The 20945-nt window shown below is 42.7% G+C and overlaps 1 protein-coding gene across 1 annotated transcript in view; it reads left to right on the top strand.

Moving 5' to 3' along the window:
- Il20ra (interleukin 20 receptor subunit alpha) overlaps window positions 1-20945 on the top strand; it is a 39765-nt gene that overhangs the window by 8375 nt on the left and 10445 nt on the right. The window contains exon 2 of the mRNA XM_075959282.1: window positions 16248-16383. Within this exon, the coding sequence (XP_075815397.1) occupies window positions 16248-16383 (136 nt within the window). The remainder of the gene's footprint in view (window positions 1-16247; window positions 16384-20945) is intronic.

Raw genomic sequence — 20945 nt, 5'->3', positions numbered from 1 at the left:
GTACACTATCATATCATCTGCAAATAACGAAAGTTTAACTTCTTCCTTTCCAATTCGGATTCCCTTGATCCCCTTATGTTGTCTTATTGCTATTGCTAAAACTTCAAGCACTATATTGAAGAGGTATGGAGAGAGTGGACAACCTTGTCGTGTTCCTGATTTTAGTGGGATGGCTTTGAGTTTCTCTCCGTTTAATTTGATGGTAGCTGTCGGCTTGCTGTAAATAGCTTTTATTATATTTAGGAATGACCCTTATATCCCTAATCTCTCCAAGACTTTTATCATAAAGGGACATTGAATTTTGTGGAATGCTTTTTCAGCATCTAATGAAATGATCATATGGGTTTTTTCTTTCAGTTTATTTATATGATGGATTACATTGATAGATTTTCGTATGTTGAACGAGCCTTGCATCTCTGGGATGAAGCCTACTTGATCATAATGGATAATTTTTCTAATGTGTTCTTGGATTTGGTTTGCCAGTATTTTGTTGAGGATTTTTGCTTCGATGTTCATGAGTGGGATTGGCCTGTAATTCTCTTTCTTGGTGGAGTCTTTGTATGGTCTTGGTATCAGACTAACTGTAGCTTCATAAAAGGAATTTGGTAATGACTCTTCTGTTTCTATATTGTGAAAAATATTAAGGAGTATAGGTATTAGGTCTTCTTGGAAGATCTGGTAGAATTCTGCATTGAAACCATCTGGTCCTGGGCTTTTTTTGGTAAGGAGGTTTTTGATAACAGTTTCTAATTCTTTGCGACTAACAGGTCTATTTAGATTGTTCACCTGGTCCTGGTTTAACTTTGGTAAATGGTATTTATCTTAAAAAGTGTCCATTTCTTTTACATTTTCCAGGTTGGGGCATACAGGCTTTTGTAGTAAGATCTAATGATTCTCTGAATTTCTTCTGTGTCTGTGGTTATGTCCCACTTTTCATTTCTGATCTTATTAATTTGCATATTCTCTCTCTGCCGTTTGATTAGTTTGGATAGGGGTTTATCAATCTTGTTGATTTTCTCCAGGAACCAGCTTTTTGTTTCATTGATTCTTTGGATTGTTTTCTGTGTTTCTATTTTGTTGATTTCAGCCCTCAGTTTGATTATTTCCAGTCTTCTACTCCTCCTAGGTGAGTCTGCTTCTTTTTTTTTCTAGAGCTTTCAGGAGGGCTGTTAAGTCTCCAATATGTGCTTTCTCCGTTTTCTTTAAGTGGGCACTTAGTGCTATGAACTTTCCTCTTAGGACTGCTTTCATAGTGTCCCATAAGTTTGAGTATGTTGTTTCTTTATTTTCATTGAATTCCAGGAAAACTTTAATTTCTTTATTTCTTCCTTAATCCAGGTATGGTTCAGTAGTTGACTGTTCAGTTTCCATGAGTTTGTAGGATTTCTGGGGGTAGCATTGTTGTTGAATTCTAACTTTAACCCATGGTGATCTGATAAGACACAGGTGTTTACTAATATTTTTTTTGTAACTGTGGAAGTTTGCTTTGTTACAGAGTATGTGGTCAATTTTCGAGAAGGTTCCATGAGCTGCAGAGAAGAATGTATATTCTTTCCTATTTGGGTGGAATGTTCTACAGATGTCTGTTAAGTCCATTTGATTCATTACCTCCCTTAATTCTCTTATTTCTCTGTTAGGTTTCTGTCTGATTGACCTGTCCATTGGTGAGAGAGGAGTGTTGAAGTCTCCTACTATTAGTGTGTGCGGTTTGATGGCTGCCTTGAGTTTTAGTAATGTTTCTTTTACGTATGTGGTTGCTTTTATATTAGGGGCATAGATATTCAGGATTGAGACTTCATCCTGATGAATTGTTCCTGTTATGAGTATAAAATGTCCCTCTCCATCTCTTCTGATTGATTTAAGTTTGAAGTCAACTTGTTAGAAATTAGTATGGCCACACCTGCTTGTTTCTTAGGTCCATTTGCTTGATAAACCTTTTCCCATCCCTTTACTCTGAGTAGGTGCTTGTCTTTGTGGTTGAGGTGTGTTTCTTGTAAACAGCAGAATGTTGGGTCCTGTTTTCTTATCCAATCTCTTAGCCTGTGCCTTTTTATAGGTGAGTTGAGTCCATTGACATTAAGTGATATTAATGACCAGTGGTTGTTAACTCCCGTCACTTTTTTAGTAGTAGAGTTTGTGTGTTTCCCTTCTTTGAGTTGTGCTGGTGAAGGATCTCTAGATGTTTGAGTTATTGTGGTCATTGTTGGACTCCTTGGTTTGTGATTTTCCTTCTATTACTTTCTGTAAGGCTGGATTTGTGGCTACGTATTGTTTAAATTTGTTTTTATCCTGGAAAATTTTGTTTTCTCCATTTATAGTGAATGAAAGCTTGGTTGGGTATAGTAGTCTGGGCTTGCATCCATGGTCTCTTAGTTTCTGCAGTACATCTATCCAGGACCTTCTGGCTTTCATGGTTTCCAAAGAGAAGTCAGGTGTAAGTCTGATAGGTTTATCTTTATAAGTAATTTGGCCTTTTTCCTTTGCAGCTCTTAATATTCTTTCTTTATTCTGTATACTTTGTGTTTTGATTATTATATGGCGAGAGGATGTTTTTTTTTTGATCCAGCCTATTCGGTGTTCTGTATGCTTCTTGAATCTTCATAGGTATATTTTTCTTTAGGTTGGAAAAGTTTTCTTCTATAATTTTATTAAATATATTTTCTGGACAGTTGAGCTGCACTTCTTCTCCTTCTTCTACTCCTATAATTCTTAGGGTGGTCTTTTTATTGTGTCCCATATTTCCTGAATGTTTTGTGATGAGAGTTTGTTGGACTTGCTGTTTTCTTTGATCAGTGTGTTTATTTTCTCTATGGTATCTTCAGAATCTGAGATTCTTTCTTCTATCTCTTGTATTCTGTTGGCTATGCTTGTTTCTGTAGTCTCTATTCGTTTACCTAGATTTTCCATGTCCAGCCGGCCCTCCGTTTGTGTTTTCTTCTTTGCTTCCATTTCAGCTTTCAAGTCTTGAACTATTTCCATTATCTGTTTGATTGTATTTCCTTGGTTTCCAAGGGTGTCATTCACTGATTTATTCAATTCTTCAAACTTTCTGTTATACTTCTCATCCATTTCTTTAAGGTCATTATTTACATGCTGTTTAAGGGCATCAATCACTTTCATAAAGTCAATTTTTTCTACTTCATCTTGATTAAGGTGTTCATGTCTACATGTTGTGAGGTCGCTGGGTTCTGATGGTTTCATGTTGTTTTTGAGATTGTTGGGTGAATTCCTACATTGGTGCCTGCCCATCTCTTCCTCTGAATGCTCCCCTATGGATCTTCTTTTACAGGATCAGGTCTCCTTTCCTACTGATGTATCTTCCCAGTGATGGCAGTCCCCAGTGATGGCTCTCCTGGTGCTCCTTTGATGTCTTTCCTGGTGCCAAGATCAGATCTCCTTGCTCCTTGGGTAGCTCTCAATGATGGCTCTCCTGGTGCCGAGATCAGATCTCTGTGCTGGTTGGGTAGCTCGTAAACAAAGCACCTACCTTCCTTGCTTCAGGCAGGCTATTGAAACAAAGGACCTCCCGCCTGCCCGGTGGTTGCCCAAAGGATTCGGTCCCAGCTCCCAGATAGGCTGAGCTGGGAGAAGTTATGTGCCCAAAGGGGGAAGAGGGGCAGAAGAGGGGAGGGTTCTGGATGCAAGCTGGGTGGGATAGGAAGAGAGAGGCAGTATGGGGGGGGGGGTATAGGCCCTGCAGGAAGGCCAGGAAGTATAGGGGGGATGAGGAACGTCTGAGTTCCGGGGCCCCGGGCTACTGCCATAGGTCAGAAACTCACCCCACTGATGGCTCTCCTGGTGCCCAGATCAGATCCTACATCTAATCTTTTTTCATTTAAATATTAGCAAAAGGGATTGGGCGGGGGTAAGTCCCACACTAAGTGAATCCTTTCTCTAAATCACCAGATACTGATATTCTTTTTCCCATACATTTCCTACTTACAAAATACATCTGAGCAAAACACGGCAACATCGTAGAAAGGATGCTCTTTCTGAAACTGGTGGTTGTGGAGTGGGTAGGAGGGAGGACCTCTGTGGGTAGAGACTGACCTCAAGGTCATTGGTAGACTCCACAAGCCACTGTGGTCTGCAGCCCTCTGCAGCACTGAATCAAACCACAAACAGTTATGAGAAGGCACACGTGTTAAGATGCGGTTTTTTAATAAAGGTGCTGTTTCCCACTTCCTGTTTCAACACAGTTCCTGAAAGGCCGTGCTAATTTTAATGAATAAGTATGAAGTGGGCGGCTTATTGATCCAGTTCCCACCCTGTTCCTGGAAAAGTTCTAACTCTGTCAATGCAGCGGCGGATTTGCTGATACTAATATCTATACTGGTATATTATTTATGTTTTAATAAATAAAGCTTTCCTGGAGATTAGAGGACAAAGCAGTCACACTAGTCAGCCACACAGGCCAGGGAGTGGTGGTCCAGACCTTTAATCACAAGACTCTGGAGACAGGCAGATGGATCTCTGTGAGTTCAAGGCCACCCTGGGCTACACAAAATCGATCCAGAAACAGAACGAGGTGATGGTGGATCACATCTTTAATCCCAGTGTTTGGGAGTCACACACCTTTAATCCAAGCTCTAGGGAGGTAGAGTCAGGAGTGATATGGCTGGGCTGAGAGAGGAATATAAAAGGGAAGAGACAGGAACTCACTGGAGTGTGGAGTCTGAGGATTCATGGAGACAGGATCTCACCCATTCAATCTGAAGATTTGGTGGAGATAGAAGTTCTCTCTAGTGATTCGTTGCTCTGTTTTCTGATCTTTAGCTTGAAGATGAGGTATCTGTCTCTGAGTTTTTATAATTCGTGCAACAAATATCTGAAAACTCAGGTCATCAACAAACCCACAATATGACATTTGGAAATGGTATCTTCCTAGATACTACTTGAAGATCTCATGACCCAGCCACTTTGGAATTAGGCTGGATTGAGGCACTTACAGGAAGACAAGAGAACTCTGCAAGGTCCCATGGAAGCAGAGATGTGCAAAGCTTGAATTACAGCCACTAAAAGCCCAGAAGCCCCTCATTGGCTTTCTGCTGTCCCTAGAAGCTACCGTCCATAACATGCAAAACAGAGCGATCATGTAATTCTGGCTTCCACAGTGCTGTTCTTCCGAGCATTTTCTGAAGGCCGTGGGTGAGTGTCCTAGCAAAGAGAGCCCTGCCAAGGACACTGGGGCTTATGCATCTGCCAAGTAACTGAATTACTCTGAGTAACTGCTCCACCCTCCCTGGGCTACCGTCAACCGGCTATAAAATGAGCAGAGTTACTATGTAGCATGATGCCAAGCTAACAATTATTTTACCCAGCTCTCTTTGTACCATGCTTTGCCATCATTGGGACAAGCCTAGGAGGTGGGTTGACTGTTCTACTGTTGCGAGTGAAGAAATGGAGATAGAAAGTTAAGTAACTCACTTAGATGTGTGACTAATAAGTGGTAATCTAGGCGTAGGCACCAGTGTGTGTCCAAAACCTCTCTGACCCGCTCATGAAAACTCTTATTAGAGACCAATGAGATATAGCAAGGGGCAGTGTCTTATAGAGTGGACAGTTCAGAGAAACTGAGGCACGCACGAGTACAACAAAGAGTACTCAGAGAAATAGCAGCAGGGATGGTGGCTAGAAGAAAATCAAGTTCAAAGGAATGGATATTAGCACCAAAGCGTGCAGCTAGGCAACTAGGAAGTGCATGTCCTTCTTCCCAGGTGAGTACTGAGTCATAAAGCGCTGTTTGGAGGACTTACCTTTCAAGGTACTTCTTATGCAATTAGGTGGGAAAGGAAGAGAAAGCAGCTAATATAGTTAAGAGAAATGGTTTACAGTTTGAGACGGAAAGCATCTTTGTTTCCGGCGTGCTGAAAGTCAGGCCAGTGCTAAAGATAACCCACTTGAAAGCGGTTGCGCCTGTTCTGTTCTTTGGCCATTAGGATGCAGTCATTAGGACTTTGGCTTCCTGAAACGGGCCAGTCTTCCTCTCTGCTTGTTCTCCTCAAGCTCCTTTTAACCTTGTTTTCTGCAGAAGCAAACTCACTCAGGGCCGAGGGGTGTGTTTTGTGTCGTGTTGCGTCTTCCCTATTAAGGTATTTCTTCATTGAGTAATGAGTTTACAACATGGACCTGCCACTTATCATAGGCTCTTCTTCCTTCATTAAATATATATGTGTGTGTGTGTGTGTGTGTGTGTGTGTGTGTGTGTGTGTGTGTGTGAAAACAGCTGCTGAGCGTCTGTAGGTCACGCTGCTCCTGAGTGCCGTGTATGCGCACCCAGGTGATTTCAAGCTATAAATCAACCTATAATGGTTTGATGGCTCAAGCTGTTTCACCACAACTGAGATGCCCAAGTGAGTCTGGGGTCTGCCCCTCGCCATGATCCTGTCAGCCTGGCAGGTCCCTGCTCGGTTTGGTTCCCAACAAGGCACGCATTTGTCATATGACACATTCAAAGTCCTCAAGATATGGTGTCCCCTTCTGTCAATTAAAAGAGCCCTGTGATTCTTGACTGCTCCTGTTTAGAAGAATAGAGTGGGCTTGGGCATCTGGGAAACTTTGGGGGGTGGCAAGGCTGGGCAGGATGCCCTCAGTGTCAAGATGTTTCTAGTTAGTCACAGACCTGAGCAACGTGCTTTCCCATAAGTCCCCAGAAGTGGCTGCTTTCGGCCCCTCCCAGTCTCCATTTGTTTCGTATGGCTTATTGAACACAAAATCCTTGCTGGGGAAGTCAGAATGCCTCAACTTCAAAAGAGGGAACTGGGAGGAATCCCAGAGGCTGCTTGGCCTGGCTCTTCATGCATTGTCCTGGAGAAAGGCACTCTTTGTGAGTGTCCAGTGGCACTATCAATGTTTTATGCAGCATAGCAACACATTTACAAGTATAAAATTAAAACCACAACATTTAAGGATATTTACTTCATTATGTATTACACACACACCTGCATAGTGTGCAGGTGCCCCAGAACCCAGATGAGAGCATCAGATGCCCTAGAGATGGAATTATAGGTAGTTCTGAGCTGTCCCCATGTAGGTGGTAGGAACTGAACATGGGTCCTCTGCAAGACCCCCAAATAATCTTACCCGCTGAGCCATCTTTCCAGACCCTAAACTGCAACATTATTAAATACCGTTTGGTATTATTAGCTTGGAAGGCGATAGGAAAATACCACATACCATCCTGCTATACCTAGAGAACTGCATCCCAGATGTCTCTTAGAAACAGTGTAGCAACCATATTTTATAAGACGCACTTAACAAAACCAGGCACAGCTGTGAATGCCTGTAGCCCCACCTACTCTGAAGGCTGAAGCAGCAGAACCGCAAGTTTGAGATCAGCTCAGACAGCTTAACAAGACTGTTTCAAAATTTTAAAAAATATTTTAAAGGGTTGAAATTGTATCTCAGTCAGTGGTAAGACACTTGCCTAACTGTAAAACCTGGGCTCAACCCCCCATTACTATATCATTCAGTCAATCAACTTCCATTAATGAAATTGTCTTAGATTCATGGGTTGTAAGTCTCAGTTTCCCAATCTCTTTTTGGAAGGACCCAAGTGCAGACACAGGACTTCTTATTGCAGAGGTGTTTCTCAGATGAAGCAGAGCTTGGTGTTTTTTTTTGAAAAGACAACTGTCCTCATCAGTCCAGACTGCTAGAACACACTAAAGATGGGGGAGGGGTTCTAAACAACAGAAATTAATTTTTCACAGCTCTTGAGACTGGGGTGAGAAAGTCCAAGATCAAGACACTAGTAGCTCTGGTGACAGGTGACAGCTCACTCCCTAATGCACAGTCTGCCAGCTTAGCATCTTCCTCGGGTAAAGGGCAAGATGGATCTCTTTGGGATCTTTAAAAGGGAGGCAGGGACATCAACAGTGTCCATGAGACTTAGCCTGTATAATTTAACCACTTCCCCAAAGCCCCACTTTCAAATATAACATTGAGCCCTCGGGTTTAGCATACCAACGGGGCCATATTTGGCACCAAAGTATAAGAGTTAGTTCACAAGTATAGACAATCGATTTTTACTTTAAAGTTCATGCAGTTGACAGAAACTTCCCCGCCAATCCCTCACAGCTTTGCTGAGGTCCTTTCAATTTCGAATAGTCAAAGGGATCTAGTCTCCACAGGAGTCAAGAGAGTAGCGAGTCCAACACATTCCACCCAGCTGTCTGGAGTCATGAACATTCAGTGGCATGGAGACCACACTGATGATATATGTCACCATGCCATAATAATATTGCTAAAAATAGCACAAGATGACACTCAGCAAACGATGCACAGATAGAGTATTGAGAGTGTTTTAGTTCTGAAAGACTCGGCAGGCATAGAACACTAATGTCTAAGGACCTGAAAGAGCAGACTGAGCTGTGGTGTGGAGGGGGATTAGAAATGGCTGGTGAACTTGGTGCCTTAGGAAAACAGCAAAGAGACAGAGACCAGGACTGGTCATGAAGAATCTGTGTACCGACCTTGGCAGTGACGGTTTATTAGAAAATCAGTTATGCTTTCAAGTCATAATCTATGGAAATGGTGTTGGTTTTCTTACCCTTAAACTGGCAAGTGGCTCCTATAAACAATGTGGGTGTGGCCTATTTTTTTACTTTAATATTAATTAGGTTGTCTTAGCAGTAGTTGGTTAGAGAAATAACTCATTCCAACAAGACTGTTTATGCAGGAGGATCTTTCTAGTTTTCTAACTTGAAATTTTGCCTAAAATTTTGTAGCTCTTTCCTTTAACCACCAAAGAATCATTAATTATCAGATTGCTTTTCATTTTGGGGGATGCAGGTAGGAGTAGGTGAGTGTGTGGGTGTGCATGTTCTCCTTGGAGGGGTGTGTGTACACATGCGTATGCATACACATGGAGGCCACGTATTGTGCGACCGGACCTGTCCATCTTGTTTATGGAGACAGGGATCTCTCACGGGGAGCTGGACACACCGGTTGAGTCACGCTGGCTAGTCAGCAAGCCCAGACATAAAGAACCTCACGCTTGGCTCTCACATAGCTGCTGGGGATCAAACTCTGATCCTCATGCTTGCATGCCAAGCACTATACTGAGTGAGCTATCTCCCTAATGCATGTTTTTCCTTTTTAAATTATATTTTGTTGTCTTGTTTTAAAAAAGTATTAACCCTGTTTTTTTTTTAATTCTTCCTTTGTATTATTGAAACAACAAAGGGATACGAGTTCATTGATACGTCTTCACCTGATTCCACAGGGCTTTTCCTGGATAACTGGCCCAACTTTGCTTGAGGTCCATTGCCAACCCCAAGCATGCATCCTGGTGGAGGCCCTGTCTGTTCCCTGGGATGATGCTGGGATAGTCTCACCAGTCTCCACCTCCTTCTATCCATCCCCTTCAACGCATTTTCAACACCCTCCAGAGTGAGGCCTCCACTTGGATATAAATAGGCTTATGATATCTCCTGCTTGATGAGGCTGGACCACTTTCTCATTGTGCTTCAAATGTGAAGACAGCGGCAAGAGCCCTGTCTTCTCAGATGACTTTTCCCATGCCAGAGTCTCTGTTGGGAATGCTGCTCTCCCAAGCCTAGGTATCTCCCTAAATCCCTGTCCAACCAATGCTCTGTGACTCACAGGGGTGACAGACACCCTTTGCGAGTCTGATCATCACTGTGGAAGAATTTATCTGCTTAATTCAATGATTAGGTTTTTTTCCTTCTTTTCAGTGGCCAGAGGCTCTATAAAGACAGAAATTCATCTCTTAGTCATGATTAGATATACTCAGAGTAGTCCCGGGCTTTAGCTCCACAGTATGGAGGGCTTGAAAAGACAGAATTTATTCCTTCATGGTTTGGAAGCTATGAGTTAAAAATCAAGGTGCTGGCCAGCTTGAGCTCCTGCTGGAAGCCTTCAGAATATGTTATGTCTATCCTTCCCCTAACTCCTGGAAATCCCAAGGAGTTTTGGACGTGCATGCCGATGCATTCTCCAAGCCGTGGCTGCCATCATCGCATGATTCCCTCTCTCTTTGTGTCTTTTCACACGGTTGTGTTTTTGCAAAGACACCAGTCATGCTGCGTTAAGAGCTAATGCTGCTCCACTGTGGCCCCAGCTTAATGGAGTTTCTGCCCCAAACCTGTTTCCAAATGAGCTCACATCCAGAGCCATTGAGAATTAGGACTTCTGCCTATCTAGAGAGAAGGGAAGGACACAATTCAACTTGTAGTACAAAAAGTAATAAATGAAGTGAATAACTAAAATGATGAACCGGTATTCCATATTCATACAGGGGGAACTGACTTTAGTGGTCAATGTGAAAGGCAATAATCTAACATTCAAGGTTAAGGTGAAACGTTTAGAAATATACAGTTTTATTGTGATCCCAAATGAGTAGAGATCATATACTCATCAACTTAAAAGAACTTAGACTAAACTCAGACACAACAGTCTAGGAACCCTTGCCTTTGCCATCACCACGCTGTTGGGGAATGTGTTTAATACTGCACACTAGTAGACAGCTCCTACTTGCATGCTTCTGGGTCAGATGTGGAAGGAAATGGAAGACAGTATTCTGAGAGGAAAAGGGAAAGACCTTCTATTATAAGATGTGGTGGGTGTTTTTTAGTGTGTTGATCAGGTCTGTATCAAATCATTGTAATACTTAAATTATTTTATATATCGATGTCATAGAATATACATGCTTTCCCATAAGCTCTGACTTCTCTTGGTATAACTGCTTTGCAATGGTGGTGAGTGAGTGGTCTTTAAAGGGGACTGTGTACGCGCAAGTACATTTCTCTTCACATTAACTACATGAACTTATGCCATTAACTTCTCTGTGCGTCAGCTGCTTTATTTGTAGAGTTAGGATGATAGCAGTGCCTACCATAAGACTTCTGTGGAGCCTGGCTGAGTTGGTTGTGCAAAACACACTACACATCACAACAATGATTCTAAACCTAAGCAACTATTTCTATTACACACTTGCCTGTCATCAAGATATGAAGATTTTTCCAACTTGTATGTTTTGTGCAGTCTCGTGTAAGTTGAGGTTTATGTACAGACTATATTCACTGTCAAAACAGTCGCTTAGCTTACCATCTTTAGTTGTCCCTAAAAGACCCATCATCTACTGAAATGAGACCTGGACCAAAAGGGCAAGCAGCTGGGAGAATACTCCTAACCCTTAAATTCCCTGTAGTTAGAGCCCTTTGTTGTCACTGGCCAAAGACAAATCGTGAAAATTCCATAGTTAGCAAAAGGTATCGCAGGTACATATAGACAAAGTAACTACTAACCCACAGCCACTGCTTAGCATCCATTTCTGGAAATAAGCAGTCTGTGAGCAGAGGAACAAAATGTACTATGCTTGAGTGAAGATGATTAGCATGGCTTACTGTGCTCTGATAAAAACACTTTGGGAAACAGCAAGCCTTGCCACAACAAAGAATATGTTTTGCATCCTGGAGAGATGGTGAGATAAGGTGTGACCTACTTTGCTCAAATGGGGCCACCCCCTGGATAATACTTGGATTCGTTGACAAGGAGATGATCCAAAACTGCTATACTTTCTGCCTAAGCCATAAAACAAATAACGTTGGCCCCAGTGGTGAGTCTGCGGGGCTAGAGAAATAGTAAGTACGACAGAAACATCTACTTTAAATGTGTTTCTACAAAAGCTGTGTACACTCAGAAACAGATCATCACCAGAGTTTGATGCCCTCTTGATAATTAGCCCAGCATTTGTGAAAGTCCATTTGGACAATGGCAAAATACAAATCAAGATCTCTGTTGAGGGGCTGGGGATATGGCTCAGTAAATAAAGTGTTTGCTTCAAAGCATGAGTACCCAAGTTCAGATCCCCAGCATGTATAAAAATGCAGAAATCCAAGCATGGTAGCACACACCTGTAATCGCAACATGAAGAAGGGACAAGAAGAGAGAGGTGGGTCCCAGGACTCACTAGACAGCCAGTCTAGACAATGAGTTCCAAGTTAGAGTAGGACCAGAGAGAAACAGAGAGACAGAGAGAAACAGAGACAGAGAGACAGAGACAGAGAGACAGAGAGAGAGCCCTCATATGTCAACTCATTCAGGAGCACTTACACCCATGAACACACAAATGAATATACCATATGCACAAGGAAGAGAGAGATGTCTATTGATGAGTGAACATAATGATTGAAAGTGTATTCCAGAGTGTAATTCATTTCAGAAGAATAAAACTGCTTTATTGCCTTGTAACAACCACCAAATTTAATTTAAATGAACAATCCATTCTTTTTAATCCTAATGTTTCCTAAATCTTTTGGGGGCACGTTTTAGGCATCTTTAGTTTGTGGGTTGCTTACTTATTTTAAAGTCAAATAGAGACTAGTTGTTACCGAAGATGATGCTTATGCATATAAACTTTGAGGCAATGTGCCTGCGCTGTAAGATCTAAGATTACTTGAAATCTGTATCTCCAGATCATGTTGCTACACATCAGAATATCCCACTCCTTTTCGATTGCATCTCTAAAGCCTTGCTTTGGCAATTTCTTTCATCAGTGTCATCAGAATGCGGTTTTATTTCAGTTTCATTTCTCCTGGGATACCTCCCACTCCACATGTGCCAGGGCCATGTAAAACTGTGGCTCCACGGGAAATTAGACCTACAAGGATCTTAGAGGCTTCTTTTTGTTAAAGCGGCTCCTCTGTCCTGAACGACCGGGACTTATTTAGGTCAGAGATACTGCCTATCTGCATTCCTTGTTCCCTGTTCAAAAATCTGATTAATCCACAGGCCTCCTAATCCATGGCACGAAATTAAATCACTGCTAACTGCACACTGTACATTATCTATATCCTACAGAACCTGCGAGCATCAGTTTTCACAAAGTGTTCCCAAGGGGAAGTTTGAAGAGCTAAAGTGTGAGGTCAAGCTAGCCCTTCAGAGACATCACCTCTCTAGCCCTGTGTGCGGAGATTGGTTAAGCTGACGGCGCTTCTTTTTTAGTGTTTAACTTTCTTAGTTTTTTATTTTAAAAAGTGATCAAGGTGCAAAGTGGGAGGCAGGACAAACACTGCGCATGCACACACAGCTATGCGCCCTCAGTCCCCCAGATGTTGAAGAGCTTATCTTGCTTAGAATCAGGATAATATTGCAAAGTTTAATTCTAGGACAAATAATTATTTTCTTTTTCTTATTTGCCTTGTGGTATTATAATTTATCATATAGAGGTAATCGGAGCCAAAGATTGCCCAAAGCATTAAGCTAATTCCTTTCCTTGATATTAGTTCCAGCTAATTCATGCAAGTATCAAGGGACCCCATGTCAGTGACTGGGCTAAATTTGATTTCCTAAGCTTCATTTGCAAATATCGAATCTTACGTTTTCCAGGTTTATAGACTAGAATATGTATATTTACAAAAGGATAAGTTCCTCACCAAATCTGGCGGACTGTTTATTACATGGCATGTTGCAATCTCTCTGGTGTTAATGCTTTGATTCCTACATGCTAATACTAAATTCTTTCATTTATTTTCATTCATGGATCATCACTGGTCTTGGCGATAGCTCAGGCATGCAGAACATGCTTCGCATATTCAAAGCCCAGGATCCTATCCGCATCCCTGCCACACACTCAATAAAAGAATCAGTCTATTTTATTTTTTATTACATTTTATTTATTTCAGCGGACCTGCGAGGGCACACAAGTCCAGGGGACAACCTTTAAGAGTTGGTTCTCTCCCTCCACCATGTGGGTCCCAGGAATTGAACCCAGGTCCGCAGGCTTGGCCGTAAGAGCTTTTCCCCAGTGAGCCATCTCATGGCACAGAACCTATTTCAGAAAAATGCATTCTTCCCATTGTTTGTGGTAGCTTCCCAATCCTTCGTTATGTCTTTCAGAGGATTTCCATAAATAGATCCTCTAAGACAGAGTTTGGCTTACAGAACAATTATGTGAGCTTTCCAGTGTTTCAAAATAAAAACTGGGAGCTGGAGAGGTAGCTAGGTGGCTAAGGGTACTTACTGCTCTCACAGAGAACCAGAGTTTAGTTCCCAGAACCCAATGGTGTGGCTCACATCTGTCTGTAACTAAAATTCCAGAGGATCCAGTGCCTTCTCTGCTCTCCTTGGCTCTGAGCTCCTGCACACATGTACACACACACACATGTACACACACAGGCATGCATGCACACACACTCACATATAAACACGCATGCACACACACACATGCACACATGCATGCATACACACTCACATGTTCACACACAGGCACACACTAACACACAACACTCACTCACATGTACACACATGCATGCATACACTCTCCTATATGCACACGCATGCACACACATGCACACATTCATGCATACATACTCATGTGCACATACAGGCACACACTAACACACATGTACACAGTGCATGCATGCACACACTCTCCTATATGCACACGCATGCACACACATGCACACATGCATGCATACACACTCACATGTTCACACATAGGCACACACTAACACACAACACTCACTCACATGTACACACATGCATGCATACACTCTCCTATATGCACACGCATGCACACACATGCACACATTCATGCATACATACTCATGTGCACATACAGGCACACACTAACACACATGTACACAGTGCATGCATGCACACACTCTCCTATATGCACACGCATGCACACACATGCACACATGCATGCATACACACTCACATGTTCACACATAGGCACACACTAACACACAACACTCACTCACATGTACACACATGCATGCATACACTCTCCTATATGCACACGCATGCACACACATGCACACATTCATGCATACATACTCATGTGCACATACAGGCACACACTAACACACATGTACACAGTGCATGCATGCACACACTCTCCTATATGCACACGCATGCACACACATGCACACATGCATGCATACACACTCACATGTTCACACACAGGCACACACTAACACACAACACTCACTCACATGTACACACAGGCATGCACACACTCTCATATATGCACACGCATGCATGCATACACACTCACATGCACACACATGCATACACACTCACATGTGCACACACATGCATGCATACATACTCATGTGCACACACAGGCACACACTAACACACATGTACACACACATGCATGCATGCACACACACTCACATATTCACACACAGGCACACACTATAACATACATGTATACACACTCACTCACAAGTACACACATACACACATGCACACACATACTAAATGAGTAACTTAACCTTGTACTGACTGTTTTTCTGTCTGTTGTCTTATTATATATGCTGGTGAATCCAGTCAAAACTCCAACCTCCACTAATGCCAGTCTTTCAATAATATGGATCAGAAATTTTATTTCTCGTCTTTAATACCATAATGGTGTATTTTAAAATGATCCGTGCTTAAATAAAACTTTGGTTGTATAGCCATAAAGCACATTTTCCCAGGCTTCTCAATTAACTTTCAGATCTGAATAATACCAGCATGATAATCCTAAAATTGTAAAGCTAGTTTCTGTTTAAATCTTTAATACAGGCATGCAGTCTGCACAGGGGGTCAGCAGTTGTCACCCCACTGTAGAGAAGATAGCAGCTTAGCAGGGTAGGGACAGACTCTGTGCTTTAATACGCACAGGGCTTTAGCAGAGCGCACGCTGGGTCGTGGTGGGAAATGGGGAGTGGCTGGCTGTGTAGTGAGCATGGCCTCCAGTGCAGACTCGTGGGTTTTTTATCTAACTCTAAAAGCTAGACTGTTCGTTTTCCTGCTGGCGCATAGCAAACTGCCCTCAAACCAACTGCTTGCGATCTGTGTGCTCATACTGCTCTCGGTTCTCAGGGTCTCCTGGGGCTCCGCTGCGTGGTTTGGCATGGAGTTTCAGTCTATGGCGGGGGAGCTGGAGTGGGCACAACTACTTCAGGCCGGAGCTCAGCTGGGACTGGGTCTCCTTCAAATGACCTCTGGGCGTGGTCTCTCCATCACTATGGCTGTCATTTTGCATGCCACTCAGGAGGTTAAAAGCACAAAAAGCAGAAACTTCAAGATGACCTTAAACCTTAATTCCTGAGTCACATTAGCTACTTGCTCTTGGATGAACCGACCCGCAGCATCCTCTCAGGTTGAGTCTGAAGAGAAAAGCAGGGTCCAAGGCATTGGGGCCATCTTTAAAGGTCAGCCACTTACTATAAGGATTAAGTTTTTCTTCCTTCCATTAAAACGCCACTTCCTCTCCACTCCTTTTCTAGTTCCTTGTGTCCCTGGCGATTTGCCTAAACCTACAAATATCACCTTCTTGTCTATCAACATGAAGAATGTCCTGCATTGGAATCCACCCGACGGTCAACACGGAGCTGAAGTCACATACACTGTGCAGTATTTCATGTAAGTTGCTGCTTTTCCTTACACGTAGTTTATAAATATGAGATTCAGACCCTGTTAATCATGCAATGGTAAACTTTCTATGGCATTAAGTTCTTTTAAAGAAAAGTTTGGACATTTCCTTTTTCTTTGCTATTATAATAAATTATAAAGTGCTTTTGTTGAGGAGCCAGAAGCACCGAATATTCAGGCCAGAGCATTAGGAGATACCTTACAAAAATTGAGAAAAGAGACCAGCAAAATAGTTTGACAGGTTAACATACTTACCACCAAGCCTCAGGACCTGAATTCCGTTCTTGGGACCCACATGTTGGAAGGAGAGAACTGCCTCCAGCCAGGTGTCCTCTCTCACCCACAGGCGCACTGTGGTACATGCGTGCGCGTGTGTGCACACATTGGCGCACATGCATACACACACACAGACGAAGTTACAATGGATGAAATGAGTGGAGAAAGGAAGTCGGTTAGAGAGGTAGTTTGTGTATGCAAATGAAGCAGGCCACCAACTCTGAGACCTCTAAGATTATGGGAATTAGGGTTCTTAGCTCAAATAAAGCAGAATTCTAAGTGAATCCTACTAAACATAGCAGCAAATGGATACTTTTCACCTGCCCTCCAGGACCCTTTACCAACCAATCATGGAAGAAGCCAAAATACTCAAGACAGTATTCATCTCCAGAGACTAAAGAACCCCCAACCGTGAAGCAAGCAAACCAAATACTGTAGAACCCCGAGTGAAACAACCACAGACGCCAAAAGCAAAACAGCTCCAAGCCCCCCATTTTTGTTTTTTTGAGACAGGGTTTTTCTGTAACTTTGGAGTCTGTCCTGGAACTAGCTCTTGTAAACCAACCTGGCCTCTAACTCACAGAGATCCACCTGCCTCTGCCTACCGAGAGCTGGGATTAAAGGCATGCGCCACCACCGTCTGGCCGGCACTTTTTTTTAAAGAACTGCTTTTTATTTATTTTAAGATTTGATTTTCTTGATGTGTATGTGCTTTTGCATGTGTAAGTGTCTGTGTGAGTGTATATCAAACATGTGTGGGTGCCCGTGAAGACCAGAGAGGGTCCAGATCTCTTGGAACCTGAGTTCCCCAGTCCCTGGTGTGGGTGCTGTAAAGTTCTTAACCACTGCACAATCTCTCCAGCCCCACATGGCTACCACTCGAGCTCTACAAGTAAAAATAATTCCTCAGTAATAAGTGCCAAAGTGCTCAAAAGGCTGGCCCAACACTCTGAGAAGGGGTACAGCTAGAAACCAGTGAGACAGCCCTAAGGAGCCACAGTTAGGTGCCGCAGAGTCTCATGGGAAGGGGAGCTGAAGTGACAGCTCATCATGGGGGCCCGGTCGCAGTGCAGCGACAACCCTAGAGTCAAGAGAGGCAGGAAGAAAGGAGGTGCAGAGGATGGTTGGCAGCCCACGCTGACCATGACCTCACCGCAGTGCCATAAGCCACACCAGCCCCCAGGAGGCCAGGAGCTGAAGGCAGGCAGGGGCTCCCGCAGAGGGAATAATACATTTGATAAAGAAGTATTTGACAGAAGTAGAAGTTTAAAATTCTGCACAGAAAAGCTCATTATCCCACGCCTACACCTCAGACTTTTAAATACTATTTTAGTCTTTCCACAGTTCTCAGGGTCTCGTGGGCTGGGAGGGTTCGTTCTTTTGTTGGTTTCATTTGGGATCTTTTCTACAGCTTTCTGTCTATGACAGATGAGGCTTGCCTGATTAGCCAACAGGTAGCCAGGCACATTCAAAGCACTAGTGAGAGATTAGGATAACACCTAATTTGAGCATGAAGGGGAAAGTGAGTTTGAATAAAAAGTTCCTCCAAGACCTTTCCCATGGGAGTAAGCGAAGAATTCAGAGTAACGGTCTGTGCTGTTTTATTAAAGTACACGAACAGCATAACCTTTTCTGTTTGCTCGTCCTTGTTCTTGTTTTTGAGATGCCCCCCCAATTCTTCTATCTAGCTCTCAAGACCCAGGATTAAAGACATGTACTGAGAAATAGGGCTGTTTATAGAATTTTTCTAGACTGATTTGTGACAGGAAGTAGAACTTCATCTTTTCTTGGCATCCAGGAGAAACTGGTTCCAAACCCTCCACAGTTGTACCAGACCTTTCTAGAAGACAACATGGCATCTGCCTATAATCTGCACATACCCTCCCATAGTCTTTAAGCCCCCCGGGGTAGTGTGTACCAGTGTACACAAGCTACCAGTGTAAATGCTATTAAATACTGCCATACGGCAAATGTTCAGTAAAGATGCAATCCCTTCTCCAATGCTTTTAATCCTCGGTTGGTTGAACCTACAGAGTTGGTACCTATGGGTACCAAGGATCGACAGCACATCATCGTTTCATTAGCTAACCTTTCAGTGGTTTTCAAAACCATTTTCCTTACTTCAAAGGTCATGAGAAACTAATATTTCTCACAGTGACAGAACACTTGAACTTCAGCAATTCTGTTCATTTTACCTCATTCCTTTTGATTAAGATTCAAATCAAGTAAAGCCATTGCTTTATTAGAAACCCGCTTCAGGTATGACCTGATTTCTGTCCACGTAGCTGTCTAATCTTCCTTCTATAAGTAGGATAAAACGCCCAGCATCACTTACACCAAATGTTTCTGGTTAATGAGTTAGAGTGATTTGCTTCTCCCTTGGTTATACTTCCTGACTTGTATGATGGTTTGAACTTTAAAACACATGCATGTGCCACATTTGCCAGTGACAATGACCATTTTTGTCCTTGAGAAATGAGTTCTGATCATGGAAACTTCAGGAAATACTCCTTGGCCGTTGTCTTGAAACCCGTTCTCACCTCCAAGGATGCTGTCAGGAGCTGGTGTTTAAAGGAAGACCTCAGCATCACAGAAAGTGATAGCTCACCAGCTTCTCCTCACTCTTCCTCCCACCGGGTGGGGCAAAGAGCTTGCTCTGTCCTGTAGACTTCCCAGGGCTTCTGAAAGTACTTTAAATAATAGTCAGGGTTATCATTGCCGTATGAGAACAAATAAGTTAAATTATTCAACTTTTTAAAAGGAGTACTTAAAAAGACACTTGCTTCATGAGTGTTCGGACGCACTTGGGTATGTACCAGTGGACAGGAACATGGGTGTAGTGCTGGAGTCAAGACAGTCCTGGGTTTGTGGCCAGGTTGTGAGCTTGCCCAAGCAACCTTGAGCGTGGTACACACTTTTATAGTGTTTAGTGAGGTTTGTTTCCAGAGCAAAAATGTTTAAAGTTTCAGTTTTACTCACAAAATAATTTAGTGTAGAAAACAGCAGAGCACCCAAAACACCAGCTTTGGTGCTGGGGAAAGTGATTCCAATTCCAGATAAACCTTTTGCTACTTCTGCAAACTTGACTGGATCCCTTCATTGTACTGAGTTTCAATTTTCTGCTCTGTAATAATGGGACAAGAACAAGGAAGCCCACTTCCTGCGTCCTTCTTCAACTTCCTGGGCATGCTACAATAGGGGGAAATGTGTAAGCCTGGAGTACCAGCCTCAGCTCATCACAGGCATTCATAGACACTGGAGCTTACTAGAAATAGATGGAGACCAGCAAGGCCCCCACAGGATTGGGGTTGGACTATTTGTCAGGTCTCCCAAGCAGGTATCTGTGACCGGCATTTTCTTCTCGGTCAGCATCTACATGGTAAAAAGGTGCCCTGCCTTTGGTGGAGTGAGGCAGTTTACAGAAGGGAATACAAAGGAAGTAATGATAGCATTTCCCCCACTTCAAGTCAAGACCTGTTGACAGGTTAAGAAGGCAACATGAGCCCATATTCCTAATCCTAACATCTGGAAGGTCGAAGCAAAAGAATCAGGAGTTCAAGGTCATTGTCAGCTTCATTGTGCATTCAAGACTAGCCTGGACCGCATGAGCCTCCCATCTCAAAAGACCAAAAACAACAATAAGAAGAAATTGACCAGTAGATCAGTTTTGAGTAACATAAATGGTATCTTGTATGGAAAGAATTGGAATGGTATGGACTGGTAAACAGCCAAATGCACAGTTAACAAAGAAGTTTGGGTATAATCTGGTAAAACCTGTTTCTGTGCCTTAGTGTGCTCTGTGAACTGAATCAAAATGTAACTATCTATGTAAATACAGATTCATTTTTCCTTTATCATTAATCAGAAAGTCCCCAGGCACGGTTGGTAACCTGCAAGGAAAAGATGATTAAGATCTGACTGCATTGCTAACATCTTTTTGCAAATGTGGCATTTATGGAATAAAAGAGATTTGCTTCAGAACTCTGTTGCCACATTTTTGATGACTTTGGCAATACTCAGGAAGGTTGCCAAACCCTCCTTATCAAGACAAACTCTTCCCAAGACTTTTGTTATGAATGCTTCTCCACTCGCCCCTCTTGCTGCTATTCCCAAGTCTGTTTTGTGGCCCCCCTTAATGCTCCTAAACCTTTTTTTTGTACAGCTTTAATTACCTTTGTCCTTCTTAAATTTCTCTACTTTTGCCCATAAAGTAATCACAAAAGCAACACTGCTATAAAACATTGTTTCCACTTTATGAGACTTTATTTCCTTAATCT

The sequence above is a fragment of the Microtus pennsylvanicus genome, chromosome 1 (assembly GCF_037038515.1).
Source record: "Microtus pennsylvanicus isolate mMicPen1 chromosome 1, mMicPen1.hap1, whole genome shotgun sequence".
NCBI lineage: Eukaryota > Metazoa > Chordata > Mammalia > Rodentia > Cricetidae > Microtus > Microtus pennsylvanicus.
The sequence above is the reverse complement of the archived record's forward strand: the minus strand, read 5'-3'. Positions and strand labels throughout refer to the sequence as shown.